The 18,784-nt window shown below is 36.5% G+C and overlaps 3 protein-coding genes across 7 annotated transcripts in view; 1 reads left to right on the forward strand and 2 right to left on the reverse strand.

The window, feature by feature from the left end:
* The first annotated feature begins 208 nt into the window (after positions 1-208).
* On the forward strand, positions 209-1,897 carry LOC127797711 (probable protein phosphatase 2C 78). 3 transcript variants are annotated; one of them, XR_008022268.1, is made up of 2 exons: positions 209-1,359; positions 1,512-1,897. XR_008022268.1 is itself a non-coding variant. In XM_052330831.1 (2 exons), the coding sequence occupies exons 1-2, from the start codon at positions 525-527 to the stop codon at positions 1,514-1,516; spliced, it is 273 nt and encodes a 90-aa protein (XP_052186791.1). In that variant the 5' UTR covers positions 209-524; the 3' UTR covers positions 1,517-1,897. The 3 variants fall into 3 exon arrangements, 2 of the variants coding, with proteins under 2 accessions (XP_052186791.1, XP_052186792.1); XM_052330831.1 differs by having other exon boundaries at positions 209-792; XM_052330832.1 differs by having other exon boundaries at positions 209-749.
* Positions 1,898-8,671: 6,774 nt separating this feature from the next.
* On the reverse strand, positions 8,672-11,326 carry LOC127796750 (uncharacterized). 3 transcript variants are annotated; one of them, XR_008022076.1, is made up of 5 exons: positions 11,235-11,326; positions 10,542-10,864; positions 9,360-9,473; positions 9,054-9,283; positions 8,672-8,970 (listed from the first exon to the last, which is right to left on the reverse strand). XR_008022076.1 is itself a non-coding variant. In XM_052329112.1 (3 exons), the coding sequence occupies exons 2-3, from the start codon at positions 10,860-10,862 to the stop codon at positions 9,147-9,149; spliced, it is 648 nt and encodes a 215-aa protein (XP_052185072.1). In that variant the 5' UTR covers positions 10,863-10,864; positions 11,235-11,326; the 3' UTR covers positions 8,672-9,146. The 3 variants fall into 3 exon arrangements, 1 of the variants encoding a protein (XP_052185072.1); XR_008022075.1 differs by having other exon boundaries at positions 9,054-9,473; XM_052329112.1 differs by having other exon boundaries at positions 8,672-9,473.
* Positions 11,327-13,199: 1,873 nt separating this feature from the next.
* LOC127796751 (uncharacterized) overlaps positions 13,200-18,784 on the reverse strand; it is a 33,140-nt gene continuing 27,555 nt past the window's right edge. Inside the window, exons 11-19 of the mRNA XM_052329113.1 lie at positions 17,441-17,538; positions 17,103-17,206; positions 16,790-16,958; positions 16,246-16,368; positions 15,780-15,862; positions 15,267-15,408; positions 15,153-15,182; positions 14,877-14,947; positions 13,200-14,261 (exon numbers count right to left, since the gene is read on the reverse strand). Coding sequence (XP_052185073.1) covers positions 13,421-14,261; positions 14,877-14,947; positions 15,153-15,182; positions 15,267-15,408; positions 15,780-15,862; positions 16,246-16,368; positions 16,790-16,958; positions 17,103-17,206; positions 17,441-17,538 — 1,661 coding nt within the window. The 3' untranslated portion in view covers positions 13,200-13,420. The remainder of the gene's footprint in view (positions 14,262-14,876; positions 14,948-15,152; positions 15,183-15,266; positions 15,409-15,779; positions 15,863-16,245; positions 16,369-16,789; positions 16,959-17,102; positions 17,207-17,440; positions 17,539-18,784) is intronic.

Raw genomic sequence — 18,784 nt, forward strand, 5'->3', positions numbered from 1 at the left:
GGTATTCCTATTTTTATTCATCACTTCAACAACAGATACAGTTTATAATACTCCCACGGATGGATAATGCTACGCGGCCAATTTGGCCGACAACTTACTTGACAATCTCATATAATCACGAGATTTTAACCAAATTATCGCGATAAATTGAAGGCCCAATTATTTGCCCAATTTTTTTTAAATTCCCGCCCAAATTGGGAGACCCACATATTCCCTCCCCCTCTGTTTCTCTCTCCCGACCTCCCCTTCTCTCTGTCTCTTCACCTTCGCCGTCAACCTTCCCTTCTCTCTCTCTCAACCTCCCTCTCTCTCTGTCTCTTCACCTTCGCCGTCGCACCTCCAGCAACCGTCGGATCCGTCTCGCCTCCGCCGCTCTCTTTCTCCCACGACTGGGATTCATCGTCTGGTTTTGCAAATCAGCAAATCGCTTCACCAGAATCCAACAACTAAAGTTGATTTTTTTAGGGGAGAGAGCGGGCAAGAAACTACCATTTCTAGAGAGAGACTGAGAGAGGGAGAGGAAGATGTTGGAGTCCTGTTACAGGCCACTGGAGCGGTGCTTCGGTTGTGATGGCGGCGGCGGCAGAGGCGGCAGGCTTCTGTGGGACATGGGCTTGAAGCCCCACGCTTCCGGAGACTACTCGATTGCGGTGGTTCAAGCGAATTCTGCGTTGGAAGACCAAGGCCAGGTTTTTAAGTCGCCTTCCGCCACCTTCGTTGGCGTCTACGACGGCCACGGAAGCCCCGAAGTCTCTCGCTTCATCACCCATCACCTCTTTCCTGTCGTCCACAGTACTGTTCCACATCCCTAGTTTCAGATTCCTCTTTTCCGTTACATTTTTGTGTGGATTTGTGTTTCGGTGCTTGTTCGTTCTATACTTTCTCGGTAGCGAAACACATTGCTGCTCTCTTCAGTATGATTGTTGCAAAATTGGTTAATTGTTCATTCATTTTCAGTTAGGTTGGAAGATAAGAAGAAATTGAATTTATGAACTTTGTTAGAAGAAACAAGGGCAGCTACTTATGGGGATAATTAATGGTAATTCCTAATCAAAATTAGACAATCTAAATCCCTAATTTGCTTCCCATAATTTGCTTTGGAAGGAGGAGGGATTGTCTGCGGAGGTGATAAAGAGGGCATTTGATGCCACTGAAGATGAGTTTATTCGCTTGGTGAAGCGGTCATGGATGGCTCGGCCACAAACATCCTTTGGATGCTTTTAATTTTCCATTGTATAGAGTATTCTTTTATTGTTGCAACTGCAATATACTACAGCCTTGACTCCAGTTTTCACATTTTATGGATTGAAAACAAGTGTGAGCAACCTGGAGGACCATGGACCATTGATAATACCCTTGGTATGTGAATCGTGGATGATTGTGGGGGTTATCAAATTTCTCTTTGGTGGAATAAAATATGTGCATCTCTTGATAGATTTTTGTTTGCTTTATTCTTTTTTTAAATAATGTATTTATAGATCTCATCATAAAATAATGTTGTTTGGATGCAGATTGACCTGAGGTTCTAGAGCCATGCAGTCTTGGCATTGCAGGAGGCAACAGAGACATACCTTGTTGGGTTGTTTGAAGATACCAATCTCTATACAATTCATGCAAAGCATCACCATTATGCCTAAAGACGTTCAGCTTGCAAGGAGAATTAGGGGGGAGGGGGGGTGGGCTTAGTAGCGTGTAGGTGGTGAGGCTATGTGAGGCAAAGTTAATTGTTCTTATTGATGCTAATGGGAACCTTTCTAGCTGTGTTTTCTTTGTTAAAACCATATAGTTATGTTGTCCTTCCCTGTGGAAACTAAAAGTTTGGTGCAATGGTTTTGGATTGTGTACACAGGATTATATACCTTGATACAGTCTTGCTTTTTTGGTGTTAATGTCTTATGCGTCCAAATCCATTGTGCTGAAATTTTCTGTTGAATCTCCCACTTGAATGTTCTTCCTTATATGCATGCATGTTGATTCATTGGCATGCAAAAAAAATATTTATAAGGGATACAAAATCCTCATACTGTCAACTGCATGGTATTGGATTTTACCCACAAGATTTTCATGGCACTTCAAACATGTTTAACACATAAATCAATTTAGAGCAAATCCGTTGCTGTCTAATAAGCTTGGAGAAACTTTGTGATATTTTGAAAGCAATGTAAGTGGTTTAGTTCATTAGTTGCCATGCATATTCCTTGCCTCTCCTTCCTTGGAATCACCCGTCTAGTTTGAGAAAATATTAAATGTACTTTATTATTGATAGGTAATCTATTATAATTTTTAATTTGTATATAATCATTAATTGATCTTATTTTTATAATATGAAAATAATAGAACTAAGAATCACCAGTCAATGGTATGATTTAGGATTCAAATTCAATTTGAAAGGCAGAAGAGTAGAAGATTGGGGAAGTGAACATGGAGGTAATGTAGTGGACAAACCAGATCATCCATTGTGGTGATAACATGGCAAATCAAAATTATAATGATTTGCTATGTTAAACGTTGAGAACAAATGATAACATAGCAAATCAAAATTATAATGATGGCATCCTGTTGAGAACAAATTAAAGAACACCATAAATAACAAAAATCCAAAACCAGATCATCCATTGTAGGAAGATACGTAATTGTGCCAACCTGAAACACAAAACTCTGATTAACCAAATAATGCCTCAGGCTTCCTAATTTTCACAATTAAAGCAACAATAGGCACAAATGAAATTCAATCAATTCTCAAATTTGCAGCTTTCATAAATAAAATATTAACACTAAAATATATACAAGCAAAAATAATATTTCTTCACAGCATTTTATATATATATATGTAGTATGTATATATATGTGTGTGTAATATAGATTATTTGATGGCAGTGGCGACACTGGAATGGGGAAAAGCGATTGAGGCGTCGGCGACAGCTCGACAGCGACGAACGGCCATAGGAGAGGAGAAGCCGCGGGTGAGATAGAGAAGACCCAGAGAGAGAGAGGGGAGATGGAGACGTCGGCGAGAACGGCAGAGGCGAACGACGATGGAGGCAACAGAGGCGAACGACAACCAGAAACGTTGATGGCGACGACTTTAAGGGTGTTGAACAGCGATGGAGGCGACTGCGTTGGAGGCGGATGCAACGACGGCAAACGGTGACCAGAAAGAGCATAGCAGACGAGAGAGAGTGAGGGAAGGAGAGAGAGAGAGAGGAAAAAGTTGGGCGGCCGGAGATGGATGCAGTGGGGAGAAAGAGAGAGTAGGTAAGGAAGCTGGGCAGGTAGTGGGGAGAGAGAGAGAGAGTAGGTGAGGAAGATGATGCTTTTGGGCGGGTGGGGTATTCAATTTGATTTGAAAAATTAAGGATAAATCTGTAATTTAGGATAAGGATATATATGTAATATAGATTATTTTAAGGGAAATTCTATTTACAACCATCAATTTTACTCTCCACAACCTATTTTTAATATTCTTAAAAAATCCTCAAATAAAATCTCATATTTACCCTTAATAAATGATGTATGCTCAACCATTCAACATTTACTCTTTCAAGTGTGCGTGTACGCAATTTTTCACCCACCATCGCTACAACCACTTTATTCACCATATCTGAACACTTTTACTCACCCACGCCGCGCAGCCATTATTATTCAACATACAACAAGCATTACAGAACAACTATTACTCACTCAACACGAAAGATTGCTAAGCACAGTTTTGCTCGTGATAGGCAAGTTAAGCATAGAAGATTATCATAAACAAATGTTTACGGAGTTTTACAAAGAAGATAATAACTATTCATGTTCTGGCGAGAAAGAAGATGATGAAATACATGAGGTATTTGAAAATTTGTTGTATTTCTAAATTTATTTATAAGCAAGAGTTGGGAAACTCTGAAGGATACCCCAAATCCTCGAATTCGGGGGAATCAATGTGCCCCGAATCCTTCGATTTGGAGGAGTCAAGTAACCCCGAATCCAATGATTCGGGATATTTCATTACTTTAAATTATTTATATTTTTTATTTACATAATTTTTATTTTTTGTTCATTTCATCAATCAGCTGTTGAACCGTTTACTAACAATCAGGTATCATACATTATTAAACTTTCATTTAATTATTATGTGAACAATGTTTTTAAATTATTTATGTTTTCTATTTACATAATTTTTTTTCATTTGAACAATCATTTGATGCTATTGAACCATTTACTACCAATGAGGTATCATACATTTTTATTAAACTTTTATTTCATTATTATTTGAACAATATTTGAATTCTATTTTTTTTATCAGTTGTTTAGCAATAAAGAAAAACTTATTGGATGGGTTAGACAAGTTGGAAAAGAAAATGAAATTGTTATCGTGATAAAGGGTTCTGAATGTGGAGGTCCTGGATGGCCATTTAGAGTTCGTTTTGCTTGCGAAAGAGGTGGAAAATATAAACCATCAAAAAAGAGAGAAGAATCAGGGGAAGAATTAAAACATAAGTGTACAGATTCAAAGAAATGTGATTGTCCATTTCAATTAGTTGGCCTCAAAGTTTTAGACGAAAAATGGAAGTTGAAGATTACATGTGGATTTCACAATCATGCACCATCAACTCAACTTGAGGGTCATTCATATGTAAGGCGGCTTACAGAAGAAGAGAAAAAAATATTGAATACAATGTCTAATAATCTTGTTAAGCCTAGAAATATTTTGATGGCTATAAAGGCACAGGACGATAGAAACGTAACTACTATCAAAACTATATATAATGCACGTTAAAGATATAGACTTATAGAGAAAGGTGATCGATCACAAATGCAACAGTTGATGAAGAAATTAGGAGAATGTAATTATGTGGAGTGGCATAGATGTGAGAGATCAACAGATTATATTACAGATTTATTTTGGGCTCATCCGATGGCTATAGAGTTATTAAAGGTATTCCCCCATGTTTTAATAATGGATTGTACATACAAAACTAATAGATACAGATATCCACTGCTTCAGATTGTTGGTGTAACATCCACTGAATTGACTTTTCCTGTTGCATTTGCATTCATGGATCATGAATACGATGATAACTACACATGGACAATGGAAAGATTACAGAGTTTGATGGGATCTAATATATTTCCGAGAGTAGTTGTTACGGACAGAGAATTAGTATTGATAAATGCAATACATAAAGTGTTTCCAAATGCTACCACCTTATTATGTAGGTGGCATATATCAAAAAATGTACTCGCTAATTGTAAGAAGCTCTTCGATAGAAAAGAGACATGGGAGAAGTTTATATTAGGTTGACAGCTTGTTATGTTTGCCTCAACTGAGAATGAATATGAACGTCGGTTTCATGACTTAACAGTTGAGTATCATGTATATGACAATGCACTTAATTATGTGAGAAATGTATGGTTGAATAATTATAAGGAAAAATTTGTTGCAACGTGAACAAATAAGATAATGCATTTTGGGAATGTTACTACTAACAGGTACTATTTATAAAACTCAGATCTTATATATCTTTTCTTATTATTTATATTATAATATACTCAAAAATTACAATATCTAATATATCAATATGATTTTGTTCAAGAGCTGAGAGTGCGCATGCGAAGCTGAAAAGACATCTCGAATCATCTCAAGGTGATTTTGAGTCATCATGGACAATCATCAACTCTCTTATTGAGTTACAGCATACTGAGATCAAAGGATCGTTTGAGAAGAACTTAACATTGGTGCAACATAATTTCAAACTAGAAATTTTCAGAGAATTATGAGGTATTATCTCTAGAAATGCAATGAATATGGTGTTAAAGGAAACACAGGTAACTCAGAAAATTGGGGTGGATAAGATTTCATGTGGATGTGTGATAAGAAGTACACATGGTTTGCCTTGTGCACATGAAATTGCAGAGTTCATCATTCAAGGACGACCAATTCCTTTATCAGTTGTGCATTCTCATTGGAGAAAGTTACATTTGATGCAGACTACTTGTGATGAAGATATCTCATCTCTATTGATGATTGAGCCAGAGATAAAGACCATATATAAGAAGTTTCAGTTAAAATCAAAGGCAGGTAAATTGGTATTGAAACAAAAGTTGAAAGAATTACTTGATCCTGCTACAACTTCATTGATGGCGCCAAGTGTTAAAGTTAAAACAAAAGATAAGTCATCCTCAAAGAAAAAATATCATTTTGATAGTTCTACTAGGCGTGATCCATCTTATTTTGAAATAGTACAGTCTTCTCATGATAATACAACCCCAGTAATATAGAGTTCAAGTAAGATAGGGAAGGAATGTAAACTTTCAAAATCTCGTGTGAATGTGAAATATAGATTGCGAGGTTATGATGATTCTTTCCCACCAAACGTATAATATTTCATACACAATATTGTAAATGTAGATTCTGATGGACATTGTGGGTTTCGTGCCATTGCGGCATTACTTGGCATGAGTGAGCAAAATTAGGGAGATATTCGTCTTAACCTGATTGAAGAGTTATATGTTTTTCGTGCTGAGTATTCACAATTATATGGAACTAATATGCGTGTAGATGAGTTAATGCATGCACCCTCTTGCTTTGAGTCTGTTGCACCTCCTAGCGATGACATTACCTGACATGGGACATTTGATCGCTTCAAAGTATAATGTGGTCTTGATCCATTTGTCTAGACTTCAATGTCCTACCCATCTTCCGTTGAGATCAGTACCTCCTCCATCACTACAACACAGAATTATTAGTATTGGTTTTGTGAATGATTGTCATTTTGTTTAGATATTCTTATTTGTTATTATGTTATGTATTTGGATTATTATATAGTTATTAGATTGTTATTAACAATACATGTTATTATTATTTTTCAGATGTTTCTTAAACCAAACTCGTCAATACCTCCAGTTGCACTCAAGTGGCATACATATCGAGCTGATAGTGCACGAGAATGGGAAACACCATATATAGCTAGAATTGAAGCATTTTTGTCTATGATTGACAAAAATGTGGCAATTAAAGATATTATTGATTTAAGTGATAGATGATAAAAATATGAATGTAATGTTATTGATTTAAGTGATGGATAAGAAAATTGTGTGGTAATTTTTTTATCAAGTTTTATTTTTATAAAATTATAATTGTATTAGTTATAGTTGTTATTGTGTATTAAATATGTGATGTTTTTATAAAATGTGATTTGTATGCAAGCACCATTGATATGTTTTCAGTTACTTTAATTTAGGTTTTTTAAATATTATTTAAAGTTACAGCAAAATTTATATTTATTTTGTTTTAATTATTCTCCAATTATTTAAATTTTAGTTTTTTTAGTACAAAAAATTGGGAGATTTGTGACGTCCGAACCCTGGGATTCGGGGACGCTCAGAATCTCCGAACTTAGGGGTTCGGGGATATCTCCAATCACCGAAGGCAGAAATTCGGGAGGATTTTCTAAACTCAGAGTTCGGGGCTATCTCTAATCACCGAAGCTAGAGATTCGGGATGATTTATATATCCTGAACTTGGGGGTTCAGGGACATCCCCAATCACCGAATCTAGAGATTCGGGGAGATTTATATTTTCTGAACTTAGGGGTTCGGGAAAATTCCAAATCACCGAACCCAGAAATTCGAGAAGATTTATATTTTCCGAACTTGAGGATTCGGGAACATCTCAAATGACCGAATCCAGAGATTCGGGAGAGGCCATCCCTAATCTGAGTCCGTCATGTAAATATCTTTTTATTTTTTAATAGTAAAAAATAAAAATACATTATTTTCTTTAACAAAATAATGTAACATGAGTTGTTTTAAGTTACATCAAAATTCATATTTTATTTATATTTCTTTAATTTTAATATTTTAATTTTAGTTTGTTAAGTTTTTTTTAAAGTTATATCAAAATTAATATTTGTTTAGTTATAATTTTTTTTTCAGTTGCTTTAATTTAGTTTATTTAATTTTTTTGAAATTACATCAAAATTTATATTCCTTTTGTTTTAATTTCTTTTCAATTGCTTTAATTTCAACATAAAATTAAATTAAAACTCTCCCGAACCTCAATATTCGGGGGAGTCAATATATCCGAATCTTGTGATTCGGGAACCCCCAGCATTCCCGAACTTAGAGGTTCGGGGTCATCCTCAATCATCGAATCTAGAGATTCGGGAGAATTTGTAAATTCCGAACTTGAGGGTTCGAGAAAATTCTCAATCACCGAACTCATAAATTTGAAAGTATTTGAAAATCTCGAAGTTAAGGATTCGGGGCCATCCCCAATCACCGAACCCAGAGATTCTGAAATTTGAGTGATTCCCGAACTCTGCGCTTCGGTACCTCTTTGCCAGCATTTTTAAGTATATTAAATTTATATTTTTTAAGTTACATTATATTAAATTTATATTTCTTTACTTTTAATTTGTTTAGTTGCTTTAATTTTAGTAATTTTAAAAGTTAAATCAACATTTATATTTATAATTTTTTTGAGTTGTTTTAATTTTAGTTTTCTTAAATTTTTTTAAAAGTTACATCAAAATTCATATTTTCTTTTGTTTTTTGTCTTCAATTGCTTAAAATTTAACTTTTTTAGTTAAATATAAAAGAGAAAGAAAAATTAAATAAAATTACATTAAATTAAAACTAACAATAAAATATTATTACAAATCACTTAAATAACTTGATCCATTTTAAAAATACAGCCAATAAAAGTACTAATAAAAATAATTAATTGATTCAATGTTACATCCTGCTCCTGCTTGAATTAGACTTACTCATCGTGCTTGAATTAGTCTTGTTCATCTTGATTGGGGGTTGAGAAGTACGAGATGTGGAGGGTTCGGCAGCATCACACGAGGGCGATGGATTGAAGCTTGTAGAAGATGATAGAATACGGTTTACGTGGATACACGTCTCTCTCCATGCATCTGAGGATACGGGTTCTACACTTGACATGGTAAGATGGAGAGCACGTAATGCAACACGATTACGCTGAAAAAAAATATATATATTATTTTTTTTGATTTAAATAAACTATATTCAATAATAACTTAAACATAAACTTAAAATCTTACTGCTTCAACAAGACTAATTAGATCTTTGCCACCTCTATCGAACCCTGATCTACGTTCAGGATTTTGTATCAATGCATGAGTAATAGATCCATACTACGGTAAGTATTCATATGTAAAGTGCCATGGAAATTCACAAGGTCTACCGCGTCGATATGGTGGTAATAAATGAATTTCCCACCGATTCCAACTATCGTCAATAAATTCATATATTACTCGATATGATGCCGTACCTGCACCCTGCTTAGCTTCAATAGGTGATAATGGAGGTGGAGGAATAGTTTGTACATATCCAAACTGTCGTAATACCTTCTCAGGATGATATGGTTCGATAATACTTTCACATTTCAAACAACCCGAGAAAAATGTAATCTCTGGTAATGGGTGATGTGCACGAGCCCTCCAATACGGCATCCAAATTACCTACAAGTGTTTTTTTAATGTAAACATTAATTTTAAAATATATTAATTAATTTATAAAATCATAACACGAAAATAAAATATCTCGTCTGATGATAAATCATCAATCTGCTCCTTCACAGATTGTAAAGTATCATTATCACAAACAGGTAACCAACGAAGAGCCCGTGGTTGTTCCTTATTATATAACAAATTGTATTTATTTCTACTAAATTGAAAATGTTCATATACCAATGCCTGTAAATTTCATATAAATAATTATTAATATATGTTAAATATATGTACATACAGAACATAGAGTTATGAAATTAAAATAATTACCTCAAATAACGTAAGATATCTACTGATGCTCTTCACCTCTCGTCTACTCGCAATGCCGAGCTGTCTATATAAATATGTTAGGCATGCAGCTCTCCATGCATAACTACCAATCATACTCAAATCATCCAACAATGTCAAATAGACCACTGAAATTAATGTACCGCTCTTATCTACAAATAAGCTATAGCCTAATAAAAATAACAAATATGCTCTACTGACATATTGGATTTCTTCGTTGGAAACTGAATCTGGTACATGCATGAATGTTTTTCTCAACCAATCTAACTTTAGAAATGGTCCTCTATTTTCTGCTATCTGTTGGGCTGCTATATCTATTGAAATCCCAAGTAAACTAGATAATAAATCACGAGCTTCATTACCACTCAAATGATAAGGGATAGATACAGGCCTTTCAGTGACTGGAATCTTCAAAATAGACGACACATCATATAATGTTATACTCAGCTCTCCAAATGGTAAATGAAATGTATTCGTCTCTGGCTGCCATCTTTCTATAAATGCTGACACAATCGTAGGATTTATAAAACGATACGTGCAATCTATCAAAGGTGATAAACTAGAGGCCATAACGATATCACGAACACGTTGATTATTTAATGGGCATTCGGGAATTTTTAATCCATGACTTCTACATTTTAATACACCTCTTTCCTATTAAAATAATAAAATATTTAATTATTTCAATTATAATAATAACATTGATGTAACAAAAAAATAAATATAACTTACCTCTCCTAACCATATTGCAAACGCAACGTGATTTTTAAAGCTTTTCAGAATGGATGGATCCTCAAGGCCTCCAGGTAATGGTCCAACAGAAATATCATCATGATCGGATGGTTGCTCTTGCTGACTAGCCTCAGTAGCATCAGCAACAACGGCAACAGATGGTGAGGCATATGGCTCTGAAAGAGATGGATCTACTGCCTTTGATACATCTAGTGGCTCACTAGTACCCTCCACTCTTCTCCTTCTCCTTGATGCAGTGGGATGCTGTCGAGAGAAAGAAGGAAGAGCTCGTTCTGCTTCATTTCTTTTGCCGCGTACCATATCTATACAATATAACAGACAAATTATTAATATTTTCTAAAATACAAGATTAATTAAAAATTAACATTAATTAAAAAATTAATTAGGCAAGTTTCGGGGGGTTGGGGTTCCCCAAACAACGAGGTTCGGGGAACCCCCAACCCCCCGAATCTCAGTTCCCCCCCCCCCCCCGAACAACGGGGTTCGGGGGAGCCCCAACCCCCCGAAACTCGTTGTTCGGGGGGTGGGGCTTCCCCCGAACACTGAGATTCGGGGGTGCAGGTTCCCCCGAATCTCAAGGTTCGGGGGAACCCAATCCCTGAACGCTCAAGTTCGGACGGTAACCCTGTCGGCCGAACAGTATGAATTCAAAGTAAAAGGCAAAATGTTTACCTGTTTATGTGATTTGGGGGACTCCAACAGGTTGGATGAGGCAGGTAAAATGGGCAAGGCTAAGTCGGTGGCACTGTCACAAAAGAAGAAGAAGAAGAGACTAAGTCGGCGACGCTGTCACAAAAGAAGAAGAGGAGACTAAGTCGGCGGCGCTGTCACAGAAGAAGAAGAAGAAGAAGAAGAAGAAGAAGGAGAAGGAGGAGGAGGAGGAGAAGAAGAATAGGGTTTGATACGCGAGCGTAATTTTTGAGAGTTGAGTGTGTGAAAAGTATATTTGACATGTAAATGGCTGTAAAAAGAAATAAATATGGTTATAAATAGTAAAATTAAATATTTTAATTAGAATGATTACGAAAAGCAAATTCTGTAGTTGCAAATAGAATTAGCCTTATTTTAACATCAACCATTTCAGCGTTTTCATGTTGTTTTTCTCTGACATTCTTTTTAGGATGCCAATGAGATTCGAATTTCTACCCTCACGTTACTCCTCTTGCACTGCGTCTGTGGAGGTCAAAATTTCCACTCTTTGGCCCACACTTAAGCTGTCTTGTACAAATGGCATGTACTTTCTTGGTGACTTCTTGTGATGATTCATGATTGCAGGACAGGCAGGGACCATCCCCCGTATATACTCCTCGTTAGCAGCGTCTTGTACCTTTCGGTTTTCTCCAAGCGGGAGATAAAATCAGGTATTTACATGAAAGGGACAGAAAATATAAGGATTATGGCTGTCCATTTATGTTCTGGCGCTGATGCATTTCCAGTTGGAGTTACCCTTTGCAAGGTTTCTGCGTGATTTACCTTTTCTTTCTTTTAGAGTTTTAGTTCCTTTCCTCTTGGTGCTTTTCTTGCTTTGTCTGCGGATCGGGGACTTAATATTGCATTTTCTTAGAAAATAAGTTGCAAGCAAGATTGGTCACATCTTAAATAAGTGTTAATCTATGCTGAATTTTGCCGCAATGTTAGGGCTTTTTGTTTACGAAACTGTGGGGCGAATAGTTGAGCCGCATTGTCTCTCAACTGTCTTAAATCTCTATTCTCTCACTAAACATGACTGATACATTCAATCATGGCGTGAATTACTGTTTGAACGGTTCCTCTCGGCTACGGATGGGCAGTGTCTGGCCTATTAGGGGTTCGACTTGTTATTGGGCCAAAGTTCAGAGGCCCAATACTAGGCTGCAGTGTCCCACCTATAACGAGGTTTATTTGACATTGGGCCAAAATTAGGCTGCAGCCCAGACTTCTAACATGCCTGCACTGTGCCACAGTGGGCCGACATGTGGAGCCCTTTGTCTGGCCTACTAGAATCTTGACATGGTTTTGGGCCCAAGTTGGGCTGACAATGGGCTGCTGGCCATGATTTGAAACTCAAAGCACTGTACTGGGCTATAACGGGGTGACGTGTGGTGGGCTTGATTCAGCCCGGGCTGCTTGACGGGATTTGAAGCCCGTATCAGATTCCTGGGATTTCGTCTCACAATTTGGGTTGGCTTGGGCGACTGAGTTGATGGGCTGATGTTAGGCCAACAATGGGCCAGTGTTGGGCTTGTGTATGCCTTGTCAGGTGAGTAGGGCCTAATGAATATATAGTAGGGGACATTGTCAGCCCAGCTTGAGGCAATGTTATGGGGCTGGGATAATACATCGTGCACCGGTCCTGTTTCAGGCCTCCATTGCACCAGTGTGTCCCGCGTCTCCTGCCTAGCAATATATCATACAAAAATACAGTCTGCCAAGTTATACAGCACAATTTCTGGGCAGTTCCATGTTCATACACTTTCTGGCCATTCTTACTCTACATATATAAGTTGTAAACTTCTAATGTACTTATTGCACGAGTAAGAGAGGGCGAAAAAGAATTGGTAAGGTCAAAAAGAAAACTGAAGGACCATCATGGCTCCCGCGCGCACTGAACGCCCGCATCTCTACTTGAAAGAGGTAGGGATTTGAGAAGTCCATAAAGATCAGCAACAGTAAGAAGCCATGAGCTTGAATAATAAACAATCTAGCATAACAATTAAGAGTAAAAGAGTAATAAGAGAACATAACCTGCCATTACCACCTATTCCCAACTCGAAACCAAAATATACCTGTACATATCTACTGCAGCAAGACTACCTCGGCCAACAGAAAGATGGCATTCTTCCCTGCTCGTTTCATCCAAATACTGCAAATACAGATCATTACTCCAGAACAGTAACCTCGTGATCAACCCTCCAATAGTTAGCATCATTGAACTCCTTTACTCCTGATCCACTCTCCTCTGCATTTTCCTTCTCAGCCATCTTGGAGGCAATGTTCCTCTTCAAAGGTCCTGCTTCCCCAACAATGCCCTCCTTGAGAGCCTGTTCCATTGCCTTTTCAGTGCCTTCCATCTCCACTCCAACAAATTCAACATCATCTTCGAACAAAGACGGAACTGCAGCAGTTCTCGGACTAGGATCAGATCCTAATGATCCATTACTCGAGTCTGCCACAACTGGGGCCCCATTTTTCATGGCTTCTCCACTTGGAGAAGTGACAGTAGAAGCCTCTGCTTTTTCCTTTGCCTCCGCCTCAGCTGGATCTGCAAGATCAACACTGGAGTCAACAGGATCTTCAAACGGATTCACAGTTGATCCACTGACTTGAAGATCTGACGGCTCCCCCCATCCCACCCACTCAGGCAAAGGCCTATCTCCAAATGGGTCCTCGTATGGTGTCTCAAATTGGAAGAATCCCATATCACCAGAACCACTTGCTCTCTCATTGTCTGGGACCATCTGTCCACCACTCAAGGAATTGTTTCCACCAAATCCATTCAAGACGCTTGTATTGGATCCCAGTGTACCATTCATAGACCTCCTGCTTTCAGATAACTCCTCATCTTCACCAACCACCACCTCATCATCACTGCTATTACCACGGCCAGAGGTTCCATTCAAGCTGATCTCATCCATCATCTCAGTGGGGGATGTGCTCACAGGAGCATCACTACCATTTCTGTCCTCTTGGAAAGCAAACCAGTTGGAATTTGTGAATAAACTGCAGCAACATAGGAGAGAAAATTTAGTCTAAAAGTATGAATAATTGCACATAACACCAAGCAAAGCCCAATTTCAAGATCTAATTCAAAGCCAATAATATAGAGGTGGTAGTCTCTCAAATAGCACAAATGCCAAATGTTGTATTAACTAAACCTGTTTTTATCCCAATATTGACATGTAGGTTAAGCAAAATCCTGCAAAACTGTGCAGCACGAATATTCCAAAAATATTCACTTCATATTTCAGTAACCACTGTGATATTATGGAGGGAAAAGGAAACAAAAAGATAAATCCCCAGAATGTTGATTAGCTTAGACACTTAAAACAAACGGATGGGCTTGATGGGACTTGGTTTCAGCTCAAATTCAGTCTATGCCCAAAGTACAAGGACACATGAGAAATCCATACAAGGACTGCAGATTAAACTATGACAAATTTCCCACCAAATATTGCACGTGGTGTATCCTCTTAAGAAATCAAGATGTCTGGTGAAGGAAACTACTTTCCAGGGGATAGTCATATGCAAATAATATTGTTGCACACAAGCTACTTGTCAGCCAATTAAGACTCCATTCCTGGACCCAACCATACAAGAAAATGCCAGAAAACTAACCTAACTTGGTCATCACCCAGCCTGAGGGATGATATCACAACTTCGGCAGATTCATCATCAAAGTAGACGTCCTGCATTTTCATATATTAAAAAAACAAATAAAATGGTAATAACAAATATACTGATGGGCAGGGAAATAGTTCACATGAGAAGTGTCTGGACCCTAATTAAATAATTCCAACTCATGTTACCACACTCCATTTTACATCAAATCAGAAAGAAGATCATCACTTGTTTGAATGGGTGAAAACAGACAGACAACTCTAGAACTATTACCTCATCATCTCTACCAAGACCCCCATTGCTCTGTAACAAATGAAAGAGCCCATCAGCAAAAATAAATAAAAGGGGCATTTTAAGAATTAACATGTAGTGTGCATCAACTAATACCACTTCTGCATTGTTGTTATCATATATATTATATCTAAATGCTTGGCTTAGATTGTTTGCTAAAGCTGCTACATCGTAATCCCTGTCATGAAGATCATCCTCATCACTATCCCTTGTCCTGTCTTGAAATGTTGTTGGGCGTCTGCATATATTTAAAAAAAAAAAAAAAACTCAGAAAAAGAAAGAAATATAATTACTATCAAACAAGCCAATAGTCCTGGGGGCAGCAAAACAAGAATAAGCACTCCTGTTGTCCCCGTGGATTTATCTGGATCAATTATATGTGAATATCAGAATTTTAATAGTGAACCTTGCCATATCCTCCCCATCCTCTTGGTCCATTTTATGATACAAGTGGGTAATAAACACCAACTAATTTGGAGAAAATAATAGTACCAAGTTTAGTTTTGCCAGAGCAAGAAGCATCATCTTTTACCATTGGCACATAATACTAATCACACTCTGTATTGAAGCACAATGATACAAAGACAAGCATATTAGCAAGAAACATACCCACAAACCCATCGGTAGACATTTTCCAATATGTTACGCTCTTGTAAAACAGTGGTTTGCCAATTATACCATTCGCTATTTTCCTGAAAAAGCACCAGTGAGATTGCATGCCTTGTCAAAAGAAATGTCATCCATTCAACAAACCAAACTGAAGTTTAATTGCATTGTTCAGCCAACACAAGAAAATTCAGCTCCTTTCCTTCCCCATCAGGCACCACCAAGACATGAATGTGTCTTGAAGAAATTAAATGACATTGCTTCATTAACTCTTAAACTGCATTTCTAAGAGCTATGAATATGCAGAACTTTTGTTCCTCGATCTGTTAACCAAAAATGATTGTCTGGAAAATTGTCTTAATAACAATCAATTATTAAATGGTTACTTATTGTACTATCACACGTAAAATGCAAACAAAAATCAAAATAACAGGTACATAAAACAAAACTGGTCTAGCCCATAACCCACCTGAAGAAATGCCTGAATGCAGTTATCACTGGTCTCCAGTTGAGCAAGCTTATTAGAAATTCTTGTAATGTGCCCCAGGTTTCCTGCTCGTGGTGTCCATTTCCCATCAGCAGGTAAAGTTGGCTGCATAATTGAGGCATAAACAAGATCACGTGCAATCTCAAGAAAAATTATTATAGACAATTTAAGCTGAATCTAGTACTAGTTTGCATCAAGTTAACTCTAATCACCAGTGGAAATTGAGAATGCAAGAATCATGCAACTCTCCAGGAATATACTAACAAGGCATGGAAATTCTATACAAAGAATTCTTTCATCAGAAATGCCATTTTGTACACTCAAGAAATTAGTAGTACATTTGCAGGGGATTAGTGGCATTTCTTTACAAAGTTATTGTCTTCACAAAATTATCAGCTAAAATTTTCAAATTATGAACACTTGTGAATAAGTGTTCATATTTTTGTGAAGAAATGTCACTAATCCCTTGTAAATGTACTACTAATTTCTTGTGTACTAACTGTATACAAATAGCATTAGCAAATACCTGATTTAGGTCCCTGGAAAGAATGGGGTGTTTATCTGTTTGTAGAATTTTTCCTATTAAATCACATTCTTGGAAGAGATGATCGACAATTTTTGTATTATTCTTGCTCTCTAAGCATGAAAATATAATGCTCTCCACATGATGATGCAACATGTTGTTAAATGGGTACCTGCATAAAAAATAAATAAATAACAATGATGTAAATAAAATGCATGTTTAGCAAAAGCTAAAAAAAATTATATGGGATCCAAGATAAAAAGCAAGCCATTTCTGATTCTTTAACCGTACATATTGCAAACCCATAACAACTTACTCAAAGAATAGATCAAGAGTTCTTTGAATTGTCCCTGAGCTAACTAATTCCTGCTCAGCAAGTTCATTGCCAGTTTTGAGTAGCACAGCGATGAATTCAACAATCTACATGTAGTCCATGCAAAAGTTCAGAATAAGTCCATGGAAAGAGAAAAGTAAAAATAAAAACAAAAGGTTCAGCATGGTGACAAGAAGTCCAATAACTTAGGCCAGCCATACAAGAAGGGATCACACCCATAGTAAGGTAAACTAGTCAACTCTCATCAAGTTTAGCATACAGGATGGACATACTTCTATAAGGAAAGAAAATAGACATAAAATTGGAATTGGGACACCAACCTTGAGGCGGTGCTTCCCAAGAGGAGGCCTTAGTTCACCATATGTAGTAGGCAAAATCTTCTCATCAGATGAGACACTCAGCAGCATCAGCAAGTCACCTGCATGTGAGATGCAATCGTATGGAGACAAATGAGGCATAACAAAACAAATAATTTACCCAAAAATGCCAAACTAGCAGATAATGAATACATCATTGGGGATTCAAAATCATATCACTTATAAGACAGTGGTATCAATTTTCATCAGTGGTTCACAACTTGACAGGTAACAAGAAAAATAAGAATGTTACTTATAGAATTAAAGCATGATGGTGAAAGTGGATAAATGTTTCTAATATTTTATGCAATTATAAAATACATTTAATGCTAAAAGTAACATTAAATGGCTATGCGGGTACCTCTATTCTACAACACAAAAAGTTGGCAATTAAGTACCAATATGCACAAAATATGACAGTAATACACTAAGAATGTTATATCAGTCGTGCAACTGTCTAAAAAACAAAGGTAGAAATAAAATTATCCATAATGAAATTAAAATAACATCCATTAAAAATCACCTGGGCAAGATAAATTTAAGATAGTTAATGCAAGACAAACTAATTGATGAATCTGTAAAAAAGCTCAGGGGGAAAGATATTGGGGAAAAAACACTTGGTGGAAAACCCTCAAGTCATGACAAGAGATATAATAGCCTTGCAGAAGTTGTAGTTAGAGATGATCCGAAAGTTAGAAGCTGAGACCACCTAATGGAATTGAGACTTGGTAGTGTTGAATTAAATAATATTTATTATATCACCATCAAAGATTTAATGATAATTTCACCTTAATAAATTTTATTTTTTTATTTTTTTATATATCACCAGTATTATAGATTGAATGATAATCATTTCTTATTAATGGTCATTTTCATTATTTTTAGTGTTTTTCGGTATTAAAAAGGCATCCTCAATGCATCAGTGATATTAAAGACTGCAAACGCACACCTGGTGGATACTAGCCGCATGTTGACGGAAATATATATATATATATATATATTTTCTAGTTGAAGAATAAGGCATAACATAAGTCCTAACTCCCAATAACATATTCACAAGCATGTTATCAAGAAAATTAAAAAATTTAACATATACTGATTAAAAAAAATATTAAAACAAGTTATGTATCTATAAATTTCAGCAAAGCACATCTCATCATATTTCAGCGACTCGCATATAAGCATCACAAAAGTTAACTTAATAAGAAATTTTAAAATATATTGTTGGCATATATATACATATAATGAAAAGAACAATAAAAAAGGCCAAAAGATACAATTTAGAAGTCTTTAACTCAACTTAAATTA

This window comes from Diospyros lotus, chromosome 3 (genome assembly GCF_014633365.1).
Source record: "Diospyros lotus cultivar Yz01 chromosome 3, ASM1463336v1, whole genome shotgun sequence".
Classification (NCBI taxonomy): Eukaryota; Viridiplantae; Streptophyta; class Magnoliopsida; order Ericales; family Ebenaceae; genus Diospyros; species Diospyros lotus.

What these genes read in the sequence shown, in the direction of transcription:
- LOC127796750 (XM_052329112.1), bottom strand. Translation starts at nt 10,862, where the DNA reads ATGGTACGCGGCAAAAGAAATGAAGCAGAACGAGCTCTTCCTTCTTTC. An exon ending in TTGCAATATGGTTAGGAGAG is followed by an intron (nt 9,474 to 10,541) that starts GTAAGTTATATT and finishes AAACACTTGTAG; the next exon opens with GTAATTTGGATGCCGTATTG.
- LOC127797711 (XM_052330831.1), top strand. Translation starts at nt 525, where the DNA reads ATGTTGGAGTCCTGTTACAGGCCACTGGAGCGGTGCTTCGGTTGTGAT.